Consider the following 18,564-nt stretch of genomic DNA (forward strand, 5'->3'; position numbering starts at 1 on the left):
GGATTTAAAAGTAAACCTGACTCTTCTAAAGGAGTTCAAGGGGGCCCAGAGGGTAGGAACTCACATCCCAGGACGGAACAGGTTACATGCTATCACTGTGGTATGCTGGGCCATATGAGACCAGACTGCCCGACACTGAAGGGCAGCCCAAAACTAGCAACCTCAAATGCCATGGCAAATGTTAACCCTGTGTTGTTGTAAACTCACAGGCAAGCTACACAGAGCCCAGCTCTATTGCCTTGTATGCAAATGCTGTTTCTGTGGTCTCTGAAGAATTTGACCTTAAAACTCATATTACAGCTAAATATGGAAAAAATAACGCAGAGTTTATTAGCAGTGCAGCAGTTAGTGGAGTAAGGTGTATGGCATGGAGGGACACCGCAGCAGATATTACTCTGGTTAAAGCAAGTCTTGTCAGGAAGGAAGATTATTTGCCAGGTGAAGATGTAACTGTTGTAGCCTTATCTGAGTATTTTGTCAGGGTGCCTTTGGCTAAAATCCACCTGAAATGGAAGGGATTTGAGGGCACCATGGTTGTGGGAGTAAAAGACACAATCCCTAAGGATATTATGATTGGAAATGATATTAAAGCTATGGTCAGTCAAGTTAACGCAAACCAGGCACAGGAGAGGATTGATCCTAAGGTTGTGTCTATGAAGGGTTTCTCCAAAAGTTTGTCTTTGGGAAGTAGCTGTTTGGCTGTGAATGAAGTTTCTGAATGTCTATCTAATGTCTCAGAAGTAAATCTGGAATTAGATCAAGTGAAGGGAGAGGAGAACAAGGAGATTTTGGATGAGCCTAGGCAGTCTTGTGAGCTGATGGCTTTATCTAGTCAGCAGTTTGGGAAGGCAAGGAGAGTGGAAGATGACTGTCCCTATACCTTACCTGTTTCCTGTGTGAAGAATAGTGACAGTGAAGGAAATGTGCCTGTGTCTGTCAAGGGTATTGACTTGCCTATGGAGGAAGCTACCCCAGTCTCCAAGCAGTTGTCTGTGAACAGCCCTGTGTGCTGGGACAAGGGAAATGAAATCCCAAACTGTGTGTCTAGTAAAGGAAAATGTGTCTCCAACTCTTCTTTGTCTGTGGAGCAGACAGAAGGTGCCTTTCAGCCTGTGATTGTTGAGAGTAATTCAGTTGTCTCAGAGTTGGTTCTGGATTCAACTAAAGCCCAGGAAGGGAATGGTCCTAAGTTTGTGTCTGCTGGGGAGAATGGCACTGTAACTAGGTTGCATCCAGTTAGTGTCTTAGCAAAATCCCAGAGACCAGACAATTCTGGTGCTTGTATTTTGCCTGTTGCTCATGTGTGGTTGGAGAAGGGTGTAACAACTCTGTCTAATCAGGGAGATACCTTAGCAAGGGCACAAGAAGAGCAAAAAGGTAATTTGGTTGTGGTACTTACTGACAGTTTAACAACTTGTAGCAAAAAGGAAAAAATTCATAAGCTTGTGTGTGGCAAAGGAAAGGAGAATACTTCTGACCTTTCATCTAGTGAGTCTATGGGTTTGCCTGAAAGGGGATTGTGTAGAAATCTGCCTGATGGGCCAAAGGTGATCCTAAATGTAAGTAAGACCCAGACAGAGTCTGTTGTTGCTCAGGAAAGTGTTCCTTTAGAACAAGGCCTAGGTGAAGAGGGTAAGGGCAGAATTTCTGTGAGGGGTGAATTGCTGTTTAGAAAAGCTCCTGGGGAAACGAATCCTCATGGTAATCTGTGCAAGCAGTTCCCTGCAACTGAAGGGTGTGAGAGTGATTTAATCAAGGAAAAAGAACAGGAGTACTTGTGGCACTTTAGAGACTAACAAATTTATTAGAGCATAAGCTTTCGTGGACTACAGCACACTTCTTCGGATGCATATAGAGTGAAACATATATTGAGGAGATATATATACACACATACAGAGAGCATGAACAGGTGGGAGTTGTCTTACCAACTCTGAGAGGCCAATTAAGTAAGAGAAAAAAACTTTTGAAGTGATAATCAAGCTAGCCCAGTACAGACAGTTTGATAAGAAGTGTGAGAATACTTACAAGGGGAGAGAGATTCAATGTTTGTAATGGCTCAGCCATTCCCAGTCCTTATTCAGTCCTGAGTTGATTGTATCTAGTTTGCATATCAATTCCAGCTCAGCAGTCTCTCGTTGGAGTCTGTTTTTGAAGTTTTTCTGTTGTAAAATAGCCACCCGCAGGTCTGTCATAGAATGACCAGACAGGTTAAAGTGTTCTCCCACTGGTTTTTGAGTATTATGATTCCTGATGTCAGATTTGTGTCCATTAATTCTTTTGCGGAGAGACTGTCCAGTTTGGCCAATGTACATGGCAGAGGGGCATTGCTGGCACATGATGGCATATATCACATTGGTAGATGTGCAGGTGAACGAGCCCCTGATGGTATGGCTGATGTGATGATGTCACTTGAATAGATATGTGGACAGAGTTGGCATCGGGCTTTGTTACAAGGATAGGTTCCTGGGTCAGTGTTTTTGTTCAGTGATGTGTGGTTGCTGGTGAGTATTTGCTTTAGGTTGGGGGGTTGTCTGTAATCGAGGACAGGTCTGTCTCCCAAGATCTGTGAGAGTAAAGGATCATCTTTGAGGATAGGTTGTAGATCTCTGATGATGCGCTGGAGAGGTTTTAGTTGGGGGCTGAAGGTGACCGCTAGTGGTGTTCTGTTATTTTCTTTGTTGGGCCTGTCTTGTAGGAGGTAACTTCTAGGTACTCGTCTGGCTCTGTCAATCTGTTTTTTCACTTCAGCAGGTGGGTATTGTAGTTTTAAGAATGCTTGATAGAGTTCTTGTAGATTCTTGTCTCTATCTGAGGGATTGGAGCAAATGCGGTTATATCTTAGAGCTTGGCTGTAGACAATGGATCGTGTGGTGTGTCCTGGATGGAAGCTGGAGGCATGTAGGTAAGTGTAGCGGTCAGTAGGTTTCCAGTACAGGGTGGTATCTATGTGACCATCGCTTATTAGCACAGTAGTGTCCAGGAAACGGACCGCTTGTGTGGATTGATCTAGGCTGAGGTTGATGGTGGGATGGAAATTATTGAAATCATGGTGGAATTCCTCAAGGGCTTCTTTTCCATGGGTCCAGATGATGAAGATGTCATCAATGTAGCCCAAGTAGAGCAGGGGCGTTAGGGGACGAGAGCTAAGGAAGCGTTGTTCTAAGTCAGCCATAACAACCTATCCTCAAAGATGATCCTTTACTCTCACAGATCTTGGGAGACAGACCTGTCCTCGCTTACAGACAACCCCCCAACCTAAAGCAAATACTCACCAGCAACCACACATCACTGAACAAAAACACTGACCCAGGAACCTATCCTTGTAACAAAGCCCGATGCCAACTCTGTCCACATATCTATTCAAGTGACATCATCACATCAGCCATACCATCAGGGGCTCGTTCACCTGCACATCTACCAATGTAATATATGCCATCATGTGCCAGCAATGCCCCTCTGCCATGTACATTGGCCAAACTGGACAGTCTCTCCGCAAAAGAATTAATGGACACAAATCTGACATCAGGAATCATAATACTCAAAAACCAGTGGGAGAACACTTTAACCTGTCTGGTCATTCTATGACAGACCTGCGGGTGGCTATTTTACAACAGAAAAACTTCAAAAACAGACTCCAACGAGAGACTGCTGAGCTGGAATTGATATGCAAACTAGATACAATCAACTCAGGATTGAATAAGGACTGGGAATGGCTGAGCCATTACAAACATTGAATCTCTCTCCCCTTGTAAGTATTCTCACACTTCTTATCAAACTGTCTGTACTGGGCTAGCTTGATTATCACTTCAAAAGCTTTTTTCTCTTACTTAATTGGCCTCTCAGAGTTGGTAAGACAACTCCCACCTGTTCATGCTCTCTGTATGTGTGTATATATATCTCCTCAATATATGTTTTACTCTATATGCATCCGAAGAAGTGGGCTGTAGTCCACGAAAGCTTATGCTCTAATAAATTTGTTAGTCTCTAAGGTGCCACAAGTACTCCTGTTCTTTTTGCGGATACAGACTAAGGCCTGGTCTACACTACGACTTTAATTCGGATTTATCAGCTTTAATTCGAATTAACCCTGTAACCGTCCACACAACGACGCTATTTAATTCGATGTAAAGGGCCCTTTAAATCGATTTCTGTACTCCACCCCAACGAGCGGAGTAGTGCCAAAATCGATTTTAGCAATTCGAATTAGGGTTAGTGTGGCCGCAATTCGATGGTATTGGCCTCCGGGAGCTATCCCACAGTGCATCATTGTGACCGCTCTGGACAGCAATCTGAACTCGGATGCACTGGCCAGGTAGACAGGAAAAGCCCCGCGAACATTTGAACTTCATTTCCTGTTTGCCCAGCGTGGAGAGCACAGGTGACCACAGATACCTCATCAGCACAGGTAACCATGCAGGCTGATAATCGAAAAAGAGCACCAGCATGGACCGTGAGGGAGGTACTGGATCTGATCGCTGTATGGGGAGAGGATTCAGTGCTTGCAGAACTTCGTTCTAAAAGACGAAATGCAAAAACTTTTGAAAAAATTTCCAAGGGCATGATGGAGAGAGGCCACAATAGGGACTCTGAGCAGTGCCGCGTGAAGGTCAAGGAGCTCAGACAAGCCTATCAAAAAACAAAGGAGGCAAACGGTCGCTCCGGGTCAGAGCCACGGACATGCCGCTACTACGCCGAGCTGCATGCAATTCTAGGGGGGGCTGCCACCACTACCCCACCTTTGTTCGTGGATTCTGGGTCGGGGATAGTCTCGACGCCTGAGGATTCTGCCGATGGGGTAGAGGAGGAGGAGGAGGATGAGCTTGCAGAGAGCACACAGCACTCCCTTCTCCCCAACAGCCAGGATCTTTTTATCACCCCGACTGAAGTACCCTCCCAAGCCTCCCAAGCCAGTACCCAAGACTCTGACCCCATGGAAGGGACCTCAGGTGAGTTTACCTTTTAAAATATAAAACTTGTTTTAAAAGCAAACGGTTTTTAATGATTACTTTGCCTGACTTTGCATTCGCGGTCAGTTCAGCTACTGGAAAAGTCTGTAGCTACTGGAAAAGTCTGTTAACGTGTCTGGGGATGGAGCGGAAATCCTCCAGGGACATCTCAATGAAGCTCTCCTGGAGGTACTCCGAAAGCCTTGCCAGAAGGTTTCTGGGCAGTGCATCTTTATTCCCTCCTCCATGGTAGGACACTTGACCACGCCATGCTTGCAGCAAGTAATCTGGTATCATTGCCTGACAAAGCCTGGCAGCGTATGGTCCCGGTGTTTGCTGGCATTCAAGCAACATCCGTTCTTTATCTTGTTGTGTAATCCTCAGGAGAGTGATATCACTCCTGGTAACCTGGTTGAAATACGGGAACTTAATTAAGGGGACAGAGGTGGCCGTTACTACTGGGCTGTTTGCCTGTGGCGGAAAATAAATCCTTCCCTGCAGTTAGCCAAGCGCAGATGGGAAATTGGCCCTGAGTTTTTCGCGTTTGGCTAGCAGGGATCTTCCCTGTTACCAGCCACGCGGTGGGGGGAGGGTACCGTGATCATCCCAGAGAATTCATGGCGAGGGGGGGGGGTCGGCAGCGGGGGGGGTAGTTTGGTGCCTGCAGGGATCTTCCCTGATACCAGCCACGCGGTGGGGGGAGGGTACCGTGATCATCCCAGAGAATTCATGGCGAGGGGGGGGGTCGGCGGCGGGGGGGGGGGTAGTTTGGTGCCTGCAGGGATCTTCCCTGATACCAGCCACGCGGTGGGGGGAGGGTACCGTGATCATCCCAGAGAATTCATGGCGAGGGGTGGGTTTGGCGGCGGCGGGGGGGGGGGGGGTAGTTTGGTGCCTGCAGGGATCTTCCCTGATACCAGCCACACGGTGGGGGGGAGGGTACCGTGATCATCCCAGAGAATTCATGGCGAGGCGGGGGGGCGGCGGCGGGGGGGTGTAGTTTGGTGCCTGCAGGGATCTTCCCTGATACCAGCCACGCGGTGGGGGGAGGGGTACCGTGATCATCCCAGAGAATTCATGGCGAGGGGGGGGGGTTAGTTTGTTTTCTGGTGCTGCTGAATGTTAACAGAAAAACCGCAGCACTCTACTTGCCTGAAGGGGCCCAGACAAGCCCCACCACACTGCCCCCCCCCCAACTGGCTGAGATTGGCCAGGCTTCTGCAGCACTCTACAAGCTATGCTTGGTATGTGGGAAAGCACGGCGCAGAAGCTTACCATGGCCGCATGCAAGCCGAATTCTGTTGCCCAGACCTGTGATCTCTAGCAGCAAAGCCACAGGCACTCAGCATTAAGAGGCAAAATGCGACCTTGCACAGAAATCACATGTGCTATGTAATGTGAACAGTGTTGGTCACCGTGAAAGAGTATAAGCATTGTTCTGCAAAATGTAGCTTTTAAAACAATTCTCTCTTTTTTCCCCTCCCTACAGCAGCTGCAAATTCCTCAAGCCTCCCTCCTCCATCCCGAAGGTTATCACAGATAAGGCGTCGTAAGAAGAAGACGCGAGACGAGATGTTTTCTGAAATTATGCAATCCAGCAGGAGTGACAGAGCTCATCTGAATGAGTGGAAGGAAACAGTTTCAAAGTATAGGAAAGAAGTCAGTGAACGTGAGGAGAGGAGGGACCAACGTGAGGAGAGGAGGGACCAACGTGAGGAGAGGCGAGACGATCGAGATGAGAGATGGCGGCAGGAAGACCAGAGGATGAAGGATGCAACGCTGGGGCTGCTCCGGCGTCTGGTGGAGGTTCAGGAACGGCTGCTGGAAAACAGACTGCCGCTTCAGCCCCTGTTCCACCCTCCCCGCTCCCCATTTTCCGTATCCTCCTCACCCAGACGTGTAAGAACGCGGGGGGGGGAGGCTCCGTACACCTTCCCATTCCACCCCAGTAGACAGCCCAAGCAAAAGGCTGTCATTTTTTTAACCTTTTCTTTGTGGCTTTTTCCTTCCCAGCAATCCTCCTCCCAAATACCACCCGGGTTCCCTCCCTCTTTTTCTAATCTATTAATAAAGAATAAATGATTTTTAAATGATAGTGACTTTATTTGGTTTGAAAGAAAGCTGGGGGAAGGGGCAGGGTGGGTTCCTTACAGAAAATCAGTCAATAAAGGGGGAGGGTTTTCATGAAGGAGAAACAAACAGATATTTCACACGGTAGCCTGGCCAGCCATGAAACTGGTTTTCAAAGCTTCTCTGATGCACAGCGCTTCATGGTGTGATCTTCTAATCGCCCTGGTGTCTGGCTGCGCGTAATCAGCAGCCAGGCGATTTGCCTCAGCCTCCCACCCCGCCATAAAGGTCTCCCCCTTACTTTCACAGAGATTGTGGAGCACACAGCAAGCAGAAATAACAATGGGGAGATTTCTTTGGCTGAGGTCAGAGCGAGTCAATAATGAACGCCAGCGACCTTTTAAACGGCCAAATGCACATTCTACCACCATTCTGCACTTGCTTAGCCTGTAGTTAAACAGCTCCTGACTCCTGTCCAGGCTGCCTGTGTATGGCTTCATAAGCCATGGCATTAAGGGGTAGGCTGGGTCCCCAAGAATAACTATGGGCATTTCAACATCCCCAACGATATTTTTCTGGTCCGGAAAGTAAGTCCCTTGCTGCAGCCCTTTAAACAGAGTAGTGTTCCTGAAGACGCGAGCGTCATGAACCCTTCCCGCCCAGCCCGCGTTGATGTTGGTGAAACGTCCCTTGTGATCCACAAGTGCTTGCAGCACCATTGAAAAGTACCCCTTGCGGTTTATGTACTCGGTGGCTTGGTGCTCCGGTGCCAAGATAGGGATATGGGTTCCGTCTATTGCCCCACCACAGTTAGGGAATCCCATTGCAGCAAAACCATCCACTATAGCCTGCACATTTCCCAGAGTCACTAACTTTCGTAGCAGCACCTGAGTGATTGCTTTGGCTACTTGCATCACAGCAGCCCCCACAGTAGATTTGCCCACTCCAAATTGATTCCCGACTGACCGGTAGCTGTCTGGCGTTGCAAGCTTCCACAGGGCTATCGCCACGCGCTTCTCAACTGTGAGGGCTGCTCTCATCTTGGTATTCTGGCGTTTCAGGGCAGGGGACAGCAAGTCACAAAGTTCCATGAAAGTGCCCTTACGCATGCGAAAGTTCCGCAGCCACTGGGAATCGTCCCAGACCTGCAACACTATGCGGTCCCACCAGTCTGTGCTTGTTTCCCTTGCCCAGAATCGGCGTTCCATGGATAGAATCTGCCCCATTAACAACATTATCTCCAAAGCACCGGGGCCTGTGGTTTCACTGAATTCTGTGTCCGTGTCCGTGTCCATGTCCTCATCATGCTTGTCGCTGCGCTGCCGCCGCCGCTGCCTCCTCTCCTCGTTTTTCTGGTCCTGGCTGAGCATAAACTCCACGAGAACGCGCGAGGTGTTTACAATATTCATGAGTGCTGTCTTGACCTCAGCGGGCTCCATGCTTGCCGTGGTATGGAGTCTGCAGTGTTCACCCACCCAGGAAAAAAGGCGCGAAAATGGTTGTCTGCCGTCCGTTGCTTTCATGCAGGGAGGGAGGGAGGGAGGAAGTGAGGCGGTACCCAGAACCACCTGCGACGATGTTTTTTGTCCCATCAGGCACTGGGATCTTAACCCACAATCCCAATGGGCGCGGGAGACTGCGGGAACTATGGGATAGCTATGGAATTGCTACCCACAGTGCAACGGTGCAGAAATCGACGCTAGCCCCGGTACTTGGACGCACACCACCGAATTACTGTGCTAGTGTGGCCGCACTCATTTCGACTTTATACAACCTGTTTCTCAAATCCGAATTATCTAAATTCGGATTAATCCCGTAGTGTAGACATACCCTAACACGGCTGCTACTCTGAAATTAATCAAGGAAGTTTCAGTTCCTAGCAGCCAAAAATTGTCTGTTGTGAATGGATCCACTGACTTTCCTTTTAAAATATCCAGTGTGGGTAGCTTTGAAAAGGTCTCAGAGGAAGTAAAAGTTGTTAAGGAATTGAGGCAGCCCTATGACCAAGTGGCTGTGTGGGGCCAACTTGTTGGGGAGACAATGGTGTTGGAACAGGAATGTCTCCATTCTGATTCTTTAAATTAGCAGTTTGTGCTTCAGGGTCTGAGGACAGATTTGGTTACTGATGTGACAGAGCAGAGCAGTTTTATGGCTAAATGCTTGAGGATGCAGGGGAGAGCAAGCAAACTCTCACCCTCAGACTCTTTAGATTTGTGTGGTATCTCTTTAAGACAGAGTCCAGCCTTGGAAATGATAGCAGTTACGAATATGAAAACTGGTGGACTGGCTCTGGTCTGGGGTAGTGCTAATTACTTGCCTGGCTGGGAGAGGAAGGACTTGCTAATAGCTGGTTTCAGAGTAGCAGCCGTGTTAGTCTGTATCCGCAAAAAGAAGAACAGGAGTACTTGTGGCACCTTAGAGACTAACAAATTTATTAGAGCATAAGCTTTCGTGGACTGTAGTCCACGAAAGCTTATGCTCTAATAAATTTGTTAATCTCTAAGGTGCCACAAGTACTCCTGTTCTTCTTTTTGCTAATAGCTTTTAGCACAGAGAGCCAACCCCATCAGCCAGAATTCTGTTAAGCAAGAGAAATCAGGGTTTGATCCTGCAGGACAAGGAGGAAAGAAAAAACTAAATTTTGCAAAGGGAAGCCACAGGTTAACCATAGAATGCCCAAACTCCAGTGGTATTGAGCCAAAGGTGTGGCATGACAAACATGATTGTAAATGGACACTTGCAATTAATTTGTTGTTATTGCTAATGGTAAATTTTGTAACAAATGTGTTGCTATTGCCACAAACTGTAAAAGTCCCCATAACAATGTGCCTAATCTTTTGGAGAATCCCTTAAACATGTTAAAAGGAATACATGAGAACACACGTTATGTTAAAAGGCCTTGTTATACTGATGTTTCACAGTTAATGCCTGTAAACAATATTGGAACTTTTCACAGGGGAAAAGACATTGCAGACCTAATGTGCTGTATGAAAAGGAAGACTGAGGCACACTACCATATTGCTTTCATGGCTAAATGCCAAGATTCCTGTACTATGAAGAACATTAATAGCTGCATTTATTTGATGTTAATTGGGTTCCAAACATTTGCCAGAGCTTGTATGGATAAAGTAGCTGTTTTCTTTAGCTCTTGGCAAGATCACATGAGACATACAGTAACCATGCTGCAAGAGCAGATCCAATCCACTATTGTTCTAACCAAGTTTTACCTTGAGTTTGTAAAGAGGTTCAATCATGTTGTTGAACATGACTTTGATAAACCATTTCTGTTATACACTGGTAAGGCTTCTAACCCAATACTAGCTGTAGTGAGACAGAACCCAGGATGGGGAGCTCTTGGGATGCAGTCAGTGATGTTTGTGTCATCCCTTCCTGCATCCATTTTGCGTCGGGGGGGGGCGGGGGGTGACGTTATTGACATAAACTGGGACCATATAGATCATTGTTGCAACCAAGGTCCTGTAGTGGCACCCAAATCTTGTATAAAGGGGGTCAAATGGGGTGTCTAAGACAAGGTTATGGTTTACTGGTTATGATTATGCTGTCTATATGTGTGTATCAGTTTTGTAGTTGAAGTTATGAATATTGGCTCTATACTGTCTGTATGGCAAACTTATGCTATGCTTCTGCGTGACATCCCAGGCAAGCTGGGATTAGCTCTACCTAGCCTGCTTGATGGCCCATTAAGGACCATCAGCTTTACAATGGACCCATTGAGAGAAGGCAAATATGCCTTCAGACTCAGCAAAGTATCAGGAACTGGCCCATATGACTCCAGACTCCATTTTGCTGTAATTTTCCACAGTAAGAACAAAGAGATGTTCTTTGTTGGAAAAGACTATATAAGGCTGATGCCTCATCTCCATTTTGTCTTCAATCCTGCTTCATACCTCTGGAAGGACTTTGCTACAAGCTGAAGCTTTGAACAAAGGACTGAGGATCCATCCCAGTGGGGGTATTGGTTTTCATAACCATTTGTCCCCATAACGAGTGGCACTGGTGGTGATACTGGGAAACTGGAGTGTCTAAGGAAATTGCTTGTGAGACTTGTGATTAGCCAGTGGGATGAGACCGAAGTCCTCTTAGTCTGGCTGGTTTGGTTTGCCTTAGAGGTGGAAAAACCCCAGGCTTGGGCTGTAACTGCCCTGTTTAAGCAATTTGTCCTGAGTTGGCACTCTCAGTTGGGTCCCGCCAGAACCTCATCGTCACAGGGTCAGTTTCAAGCAACCTCCTGGCCAAGCAAAATGAACCCCAAAGTTGCTTTAAGCCTCTGTGCCAGGCACAGTCCTGCAGCCAGTCACAACCTCCTGGCTCTAGGGGTAGGCATCTCTACGGGCATAGAATCATAGAACTGGAAGGGACCTCGAGAGGTCATCTAGACCAGTCCCCTGCACTCAAGGCAGGATTAAGTATTATCTAGATCATCCTTGACAGGTGTTTGTCCAATCTGATCTTAAAAATCCCCAATGATGGAGCTTCCACAACCTCCCCTGGCAATTTATTCCAGTGCTTAACCACTCTGACAGGAAGTTTTTCCTAATGTCCAACCTAAACCTCCCTTACTGCTATTTAAACCCATTGCTTCTTGTCCTATCCTCAGAGGTTAAGAAGAACATCTTTTCTCCCTCCTCCTTGTAACAACCTTTTACATACTTGACAAACCCAGTTTTTTCAATCTTCCCTCATAGGTCATGTTTTCTAGACCTTTAATCATTTTTGTTGCTCTTCTCTGGACGTTCTCCAATTTGTCAACATCCTTCCTGAAATGTGGCATCCAGAACTGGACACAATACTCCAGTTGAAGCGTAATCAGCATGGAGTAGAGCAGAAGAATTACTTATTGTGTCTTGCTTACAATACTCCTGCTACTACATCCCAGAGTGATATTTGCTTTTTTTGCAACAGCGTTACATTGTTGACTCATATTTAACTTGTGATCGACTATGACATCCAGATCCCTTTCTGGAGTACTCCTTCCTAGGCAGTCATTTCCCATTTTGTATGTGTGCAACTGATTGTTCCTTCCTAAGTGGAGTACTTTGCATTTGTCCTTATTCAATTTAATCCTATTTACTTCAGACGATTTCTCCAGTTTGTCCAAATCATTTTGAATTTTAATCCTATCTTCCAAAGCACTTACAACCCCTCCCAGCTTGGTATCATCCGCAAACTTTATAAGTATACTCTCTATGCCAGAGCCATCCAGCTGCCAAGCCCAGGCCCCTTCAGGGGAAGCTACCAACAGATGCAGCTACTAGCTGGCTCCATTTTATGAGGGCAGATGAGAGCAGAAGGCCAGTCAAACTGCCCCCCGGTTACAGAACACATGTGCACTAGCTGATGCAGCCCTGGCTACTGCAATGGGTCTCTATCTTCCTCTAGCAAGCAGGTTAATGAGCCTGCTACCAAGTCCCAGCTAATGGACTTCATTCTTTACTTTGCTGGGCAGCTCCTTGGGGCAGGGACCATCTGCTCCTGGGGGAATTCTGCACCACTGTGCGCATGCTGCATTCATGTCCCCTCCAGGTTTTTTTGCTTCCCTGCAGAAAATGATGGTCAAGCAAAGGGAAACCACAAGAGCGGTCACACAGCCCTCTCCGGCAGTGTGGGCGTATCAGTTCATAGAATCATAGAATATCAGGGTTGGAAGGAACCTCAGGAGGTCATCTAGTCCAACCCCCTGCTCAAAGCAGGACCAATCCCCAACTAAATCAAAGTTTGGATGCCCAGAGCAGCTCGCGGAGAGGTAAATTGTTGCGGGGGATGGGGGGAGGCTGGGGACATTACAGCTGGTGGCTCCTATCTTGTGCTGGACTCAGATGCTAGTTCTGGACTGGGGGCGTGGGAGGATGGGACTTTCTTTTCTCCTGCCCAGAGCAGCCAGGCCAGGGCCGGGTCAAACACAACCCCAGAAATCTTCCCCGACTGCAGGAAGCTTCACACCCTCTCCCCTGCTTCCTGCCCCCATTGCTTCTCAGCCTCAGGAGGAGGGGTCACTGTACGGAGAGCTGCCCCTCGTCTGTCCAACCCCCATGCATCCAGACCCCCCTGATACCCAGACCCCCCGCTGATAGGTAGATAGATAGATTAGATAGAAGGGGTGTATGGGGATAGATAGATAGATTAGATTAGATATTCTCTAGAGTGCCTGAGCAGTTCCCTATATGATAAACCACCTCCCACGTGCTTTATAGGCACCACAAATTGTCAGGGCCAGAAGCACGGGTTCTGAAGGGTTTTTAATCATTGCAGACCAGTAAGATCCCTTCTCCCTGCTCTCCATGGCCCTATGCGACAGACAAATGCCCTGGGGGGGAGAAGGATGAAATAGAAGAGCATAGTGAGTCCTTGCCCTTCCCTGCACTGTGCAAGCAGCTAACCCAGCAAGAGCAGCCAGCCAAGACACATGGGTATGTATTCAAAAGACAACTACCTCCTCGGCCCTCGCTGTCCGCCGGCTTCACCTGGATGGGGCGATTCATCTGCAAAACAAAACGAGGAGCAGCGTGGTTAGAGTCTGCAGGCATGGATGGGTTGTTGGCTGGGGGAGGAGGGAGAGGATGAAGGGTGGGTGGCTACTGGGTGGACACTTAGAAGCAGGAGCCGCTGGCATGATCTGTTCCAAGTGGGCACAGCTGTCCAGTTGGGGATTTCCACGCGACTGGCCCAGATGGGGAGTGTTAGTATCAGAGAGAAAGAAAGATCCCGCCAGCTCAGTCATCAGGAAGCCGGCCCTGGATCTATGGGCCTAGCTAGGATGGACGCTGACATCCCGGCTACACTGAATGACAAATGTCCCATTGACTTCATAGGGGCCAGGGCAGAGCCACAGGGAATAGGACAAGCTTCTGCCAGCTCTACCCCAGGGATGCTGACGGGACAGAGGGACAGATGGGCTGCAAATGGGATCAGAGCCTCTTGCTGGATGGAGGGGTAGGCAGGGTGTCCTGGGGCAGAGACCAAAAGGAGACACTGGCCAGAGAACCTGCCTGAGGATTGGCCTCGGGATCAGGCGGACGTGGGTGGGTGGGGGGTATCAGCTCACACCTACCAACAGTCACTCTAGAGGGGGAACAGCAAGAATATTTCCCACCTCTGCCTCTACTGAGCGACCCTACCTGACTAATGCACCACAGGACTGAGCGGTAGGCCCTGTGCTGTGCCCCTCCCACTTCCCCCTCTGGAGGGCAGGGACCAGTCCATGGAGCAGGTGGAGGAGCTGGGTCAGTGACTCTGTCCAGTGAGGACAATGGGAGACAGGGTGACAGCACCCAACGTGGGGGAGGGGCAATGGGAGTGGAACCCCCCCACCCCAATGCAGCATGGCAAAGCAGGATCTCCGGCTAGCCATCCCCGCCCCCTGGCCCAGCTGGATCTAAGGTGCTGGCCCTTATACTGGCACAAGGCGCCCTCCTCACAGGCAGCCAGAGAACATTAGGCTAAACTCTCCCCAGCTCGCAGGGATTACTGGCAGGATTAAGGGAGATAATGATTAACTTCATCAGGGCCTGGCCTTCTGACAGCTCCTGGCCTGGCCGCTTCACTGGGGGTCAAGGAGCTGGGGCAGGAGAGAGTGGGAGGGCAGGTCAGTGATGGGGGCGCAGATGTGGGGAGAGGGTAGGGTGACCAGACGTCCCGATTTTATCGGGACTGTCCCGATATTTGCTTGTTTGTCCCGCGTCCCGACCAATGTTAGGTCGGGACACTGGACAAACAAGCAAATACTCCGGAGCCCGGAAGTGCTCACACCCCTCCCCCGCCCTGACTCCGCCCCCTCATTCCCCCATTGGCTCCTTCCCCGAATTCCCGCCTCTTCCCCATGCTCGCCATTCCTCCTCCCTCCACAAGCGCTGGAGGGAGGCCTGGGAGACACAGGGGGAGCGCGGTGCCGGGGTGAGTGAGAGTCCGGCCTGGCCCCGAGCGCAGGCAGGACTCAGTCGGGCGGTAGGGAGAGTAGGGGGGCGGCCCGTGGGGCCAGGTGGCGGCTGTTCTCCTCCCCTGGGCAGTGGGACTCGGGAGCAGCCGCTGCTGCAGCTCCCACTGCTGCGGGGGGAGGAAGCGGCTGATGGCCAAGCTTGGCGGCTGCAGCCCTGGCGCCCGGGCCTGAACCCCCCGAGTCCAGGCCTGTTGCGGCGACCCAGCAGCGCGCACACTGCACCCAGCCCCTGGCCAGTCGCGTCTGGGCTGCCCAGCTGGTGCTATCCCGCGGCGGCCCCGGGGCGGAGGCATCGGCAGCCCAGCCCCGTTTGTTCCCCTGCAGGACCCGAGCGGGACGGGGGGGGTTGGGGCCTGCTGCGCCCACTTCAGGGCCACCGCGGGATTGCACCAGCTGGGCAGCCAGTCCAGACACGACTGGCCAGGGGCTGGGCACAGCGTGCGTGCTGCTGGGTCCCCGCAGCAGGCCCGGGCTCGGGGGGTTCGGGCCCTGGGCGCCAGAAGCCATCAGCCACTTCCTCCCCCCGCGGCAGTGGGAGCTGCAGCAGCGGCTGCTCCCGAGTCCCGCTGCCTGTGGGGGAGAACAGCCGCCGCCCGCCCCCCTACTCTTCCTACCGCCCGACTGAGTCCTGCCTGCGCTCGGGGCCAGGCCGGACTCTCACTCACCCTGGCCCTGCGCTTCCCCTGCGTCTCCTGGGCCTCCCTCCAGCGCTTGTGGGGTGTGTGTGTTGTTGTTGTTTTTTTTTTTTTTTTGCTCTGCCACTTTTTTTTTTTTTGCCCTGCCCCCCCCCCCCCCCCCCCCCCCGCCATGCCACCCCCCTCCCCAACACGTCCCGATATTTGACCTGAGTGATCTGGTCACCCTAGGCAAGGGCGACACCCACCGTCTGTATGAGGAGCCAGCAACCTCAGGCCCAGTCATGCCACAAGCCCCACTGCAGTGTGGCTGGGGCACTCGGGCAGCCTGGCCAGCGGGGTCGCTAAGAAGCAGTTCTGCTCCCATCAGTAGGACTCCCTGGGTGATGCTGCAGGCCCCTCCTCTGGGCAGCTTTGCTCCCCTCCCTAGGATTCCCTGAGTGATGCTGCTCTGAGGGACGGAGCCTTGGTGTCGCACACTAGCGCCCTCTCTGGCCAGGGAGCACAGGGTCCCCCTGAGCCTGGTGCCCCGCTGCCCCACGTGGCAGCAGGTGGAACTGCATCAGCAGCCCAGCCTGGACCATCTAGCACTGACCATCCCCTAGCCTGGCTGCTCTCAGGGGCTTTCCATCACAGGCAGGCCCCTGCACCCTCACCCTGGATAGGCTGCTGGTAAAGCATGCACACAGGAGGTGACCCCACCACCCATCCCAAAAGGAACCGAGGCCAGGCTGCTGGTGCCAGGGCAGGCTGTCTTGGCCATAGGCCCCAAGCAGCTGGAGGGGAGCTCCCAACAGGGAGTTTCCTGCCCCTCTGGCCTTGCTGCTGGGGGTAGGCTCCAGCCATCTCACGATTCCCCACGTCAGCACAGAGCTGTGGGGAAAAAGTCCGTGGCCTGGATTGTGCCCATGAGGCGGGTGCTGGTAGCTGGTGAGCGTTAGGGCTAATAAGGAGGAGGGTGAAGGGGAAGCCTGTTAAAAGCTCTGTGCTGAGGCTGTGACTGTGACCCTGCCAATTAGAGGCAGCAGGGGCCTGGCCCGGCAGTATGAACTGGGGGAACACTACAAAAGGGAGACAGAGATACCTGCCCTTGCCTGCACGGCCTGCCTTGTGTTCTGCACTCAGTGACCCCCGGGGGTGGAGGGGGGGAGTGTCTCAGGCATTTGTTCCTATTTACTTGTGGTTCAATGGCTGGTAAAGCCAATTACAACTGTAATGACCTGGGGGACACAGCACAGCCCGGGTTCCCAGGGCATGGCAGCACACAGCTCAGCATCTGCCTACAAATAACTTTTGACCTCGCAGCTGCTCTCCGTGGCTCCGCGACAGCTACAGGGATGTGCCCAGACTAAGGGAGCGAACCCCACAGACTAGGGGGGAGATTCAGCTCCAGATCCAATTCCAGCTTTCCCAGCACTTCGCCCAAGCAGAACAGCCATCCCTGTCTCACACAGGGAATTCAGTCCAGGTCTCCCAAGCTGTTTGTTAAACACACCCAGGGCAGCCCCTGTGAAGTGAGCCGGGCCTGGTGGTGCTGTCCACCTAGCCAGCCAGAAAGAGACCATGCTCCCACGGAGACGGCAAAGCAGGAACAGACTTAGGTGATCTACTCCATTGCCTGCTCTCCAGGCAGGGGAGCTCCCCACAGTGCATGCCTGCCTAGTTTCCAAGGACCCCACCGGTCCAGAATACGGAATTTATAAACTATACTATGAACAGATCTCAACAGCCGGCAAGCTTGGGAGTGTTGTGTACTGCCGGGACCAGGGCACTTGTTAGTGGCTGGTCATAGAGGCTAGACCAGGTGGCTCACAGCCAGCTGGGTTTGTGCTTTAGCCCAAGGGGCTGAAAGACCAGGGTTTGGCCCTGCTGACTGCTGTGGTGCGTGTGCCCAAGGCTTGGCATGCTGGGGGCTGGGTCAGGCCAGTCTCTGTTTCTCAGTTCTAGAAGGTCCCTTGAAGTGCTGAAAGCCCCAGTGCAACAACTTTGTGCTAGCGCTAGACTGTGTCCAACCACAGACAGTAGTGTCCCCCCCCCATCCCAACATTGTGGGCTTTTGAAAAACAAAATGAAAAATGTCACCAAAACTGACATTTTCCTTCAAGGAAACTCCAGTTAAACCCCATTTTTGGGCAGGAAGATTTTTTCAACCCGCTACACTAAGTGGAAGGGGCGCCAGAGGTGAAACTGACCATGGACAAATGTGAAACAGACCAGGCAAGTTTCCCCTCTCAGCTGAGCAGTGTGCACACAGGAAGCTCCAGAATAGGGGAGGCTTCAAGCCGAGTACACAGGGCCGCTAGGCACTTGTCTGCCAAGATCCGTATGAATCTTAGGAGATCCACAGGTTTGGAGGCTGACCCCTCTGCCTCTTCTCCCAGGGCGCGAACCCTGCCCCACTGGGGTTCTCAGCCCCTTCTGCGGGAGATGGGGGACAGTCTGCTGGTTTAATCCAACCCCTGCCCAGAGGCAACATGCAACCTAAAGTGTCAAGAAGGGAAGCAGTGCTGTGGGAAGGCTGCTCCTGTTCACCCCAGAGGTGTCTGCATTTCGCAGCAGGAATCCTTGGACGAATGCTGCTCTCCACATTGCCTGTCTTGCTGCCTGCATTGCTGCTTGAAGAACCCGGCAGCCCCACTCCTGCCAATCCATCTCGCTAACTGATTTGCGTATTAGTAAACATTGTTGATGTCATTTGCTGGCTATTAAAGTCAATTAACATTCCTTGGTCTCGTCAGAATGACAGATGAAAGGATGGTGGCATCTCCCATCCATCATCTTGCCTGCCCCACCTGACACAACCACACGACACGTCCACAACATCACAATCGCACACAGCCGAATGGGTCACACTGCAGTCGGCTACCTGCTGGGCAGCTGGTCTGAGTACTTGCAGCTGATGGGGGAGATCAGCCCAGAAAGGGGAAGGTGGCTGGGCACATTGGAGGCTTAGATACCA

The 18,564-nt window shown here is 51.0% G+C and overlaps 2 protein-coding genes across 33 annotated transcripts in view; one reads left to right on the plus strand and one right to left on the minus strand.

Annotated features, from left to right (window-relative positions):
• CELF6 (CUGBP Elav-like family member 6) overlaps positions 1 to 18,564 on the minus strand; it is a 261,681-nt gene that overhangs the window by 120,863 nt on the left and 122,254 nt on the right. For all 32 annotated transcript variants that reach the window (XR_010590802.1, XR_010590801.1, XM_065558559.1 and 29 more), the window contains one exon: positions 13,468 to 13,516. Coding sequence is in view for 30 of the 32 variants with exons in the window: in XM_065558559.1 (XP_065414631.1) it covers positions 13,468 to 13,516 (49 nt within the window). In the remaining 2 variants the exon portion in view is untranslated. The remainder of the gene's footprint in view (positions 1 to 13,467; positions 13,517 to 18,564) is intronic.
• On the plus strand, positions 4,029 to 7,093 carry LOC135973777 (uncharacterized). The gene is made up of 2 exons (XM_065558560.1): positions 4,029 to 4,946; positions 6,436 to 7,093. Exons 1-2 carry the CDS (start codon positions 4,412 to 4,414, stop codon positions 7,026 to 7,028), a joined length of 1,128 nt encoding a protein of 375 aa, XP_065414632.1. The 5' UTR covers positions 4,029 to 4,411; the 3' UTR covers positions 7,029 to 7,093.

Source organism: Chrysemys picta, chromosome 10, assembly GCF_011386835.1.
Source record: "Chrysemys picta bellii isolate R12L10 chromosome 10, ASM1138683v2, whole genome shotgun sequence".
Classification (NCBI taxonomy): domain Eukaryota; kingdom Metazoa; phylum Chordata; order Testudines; family Emydidae; genus Chrysemys; species Chrysemys picta.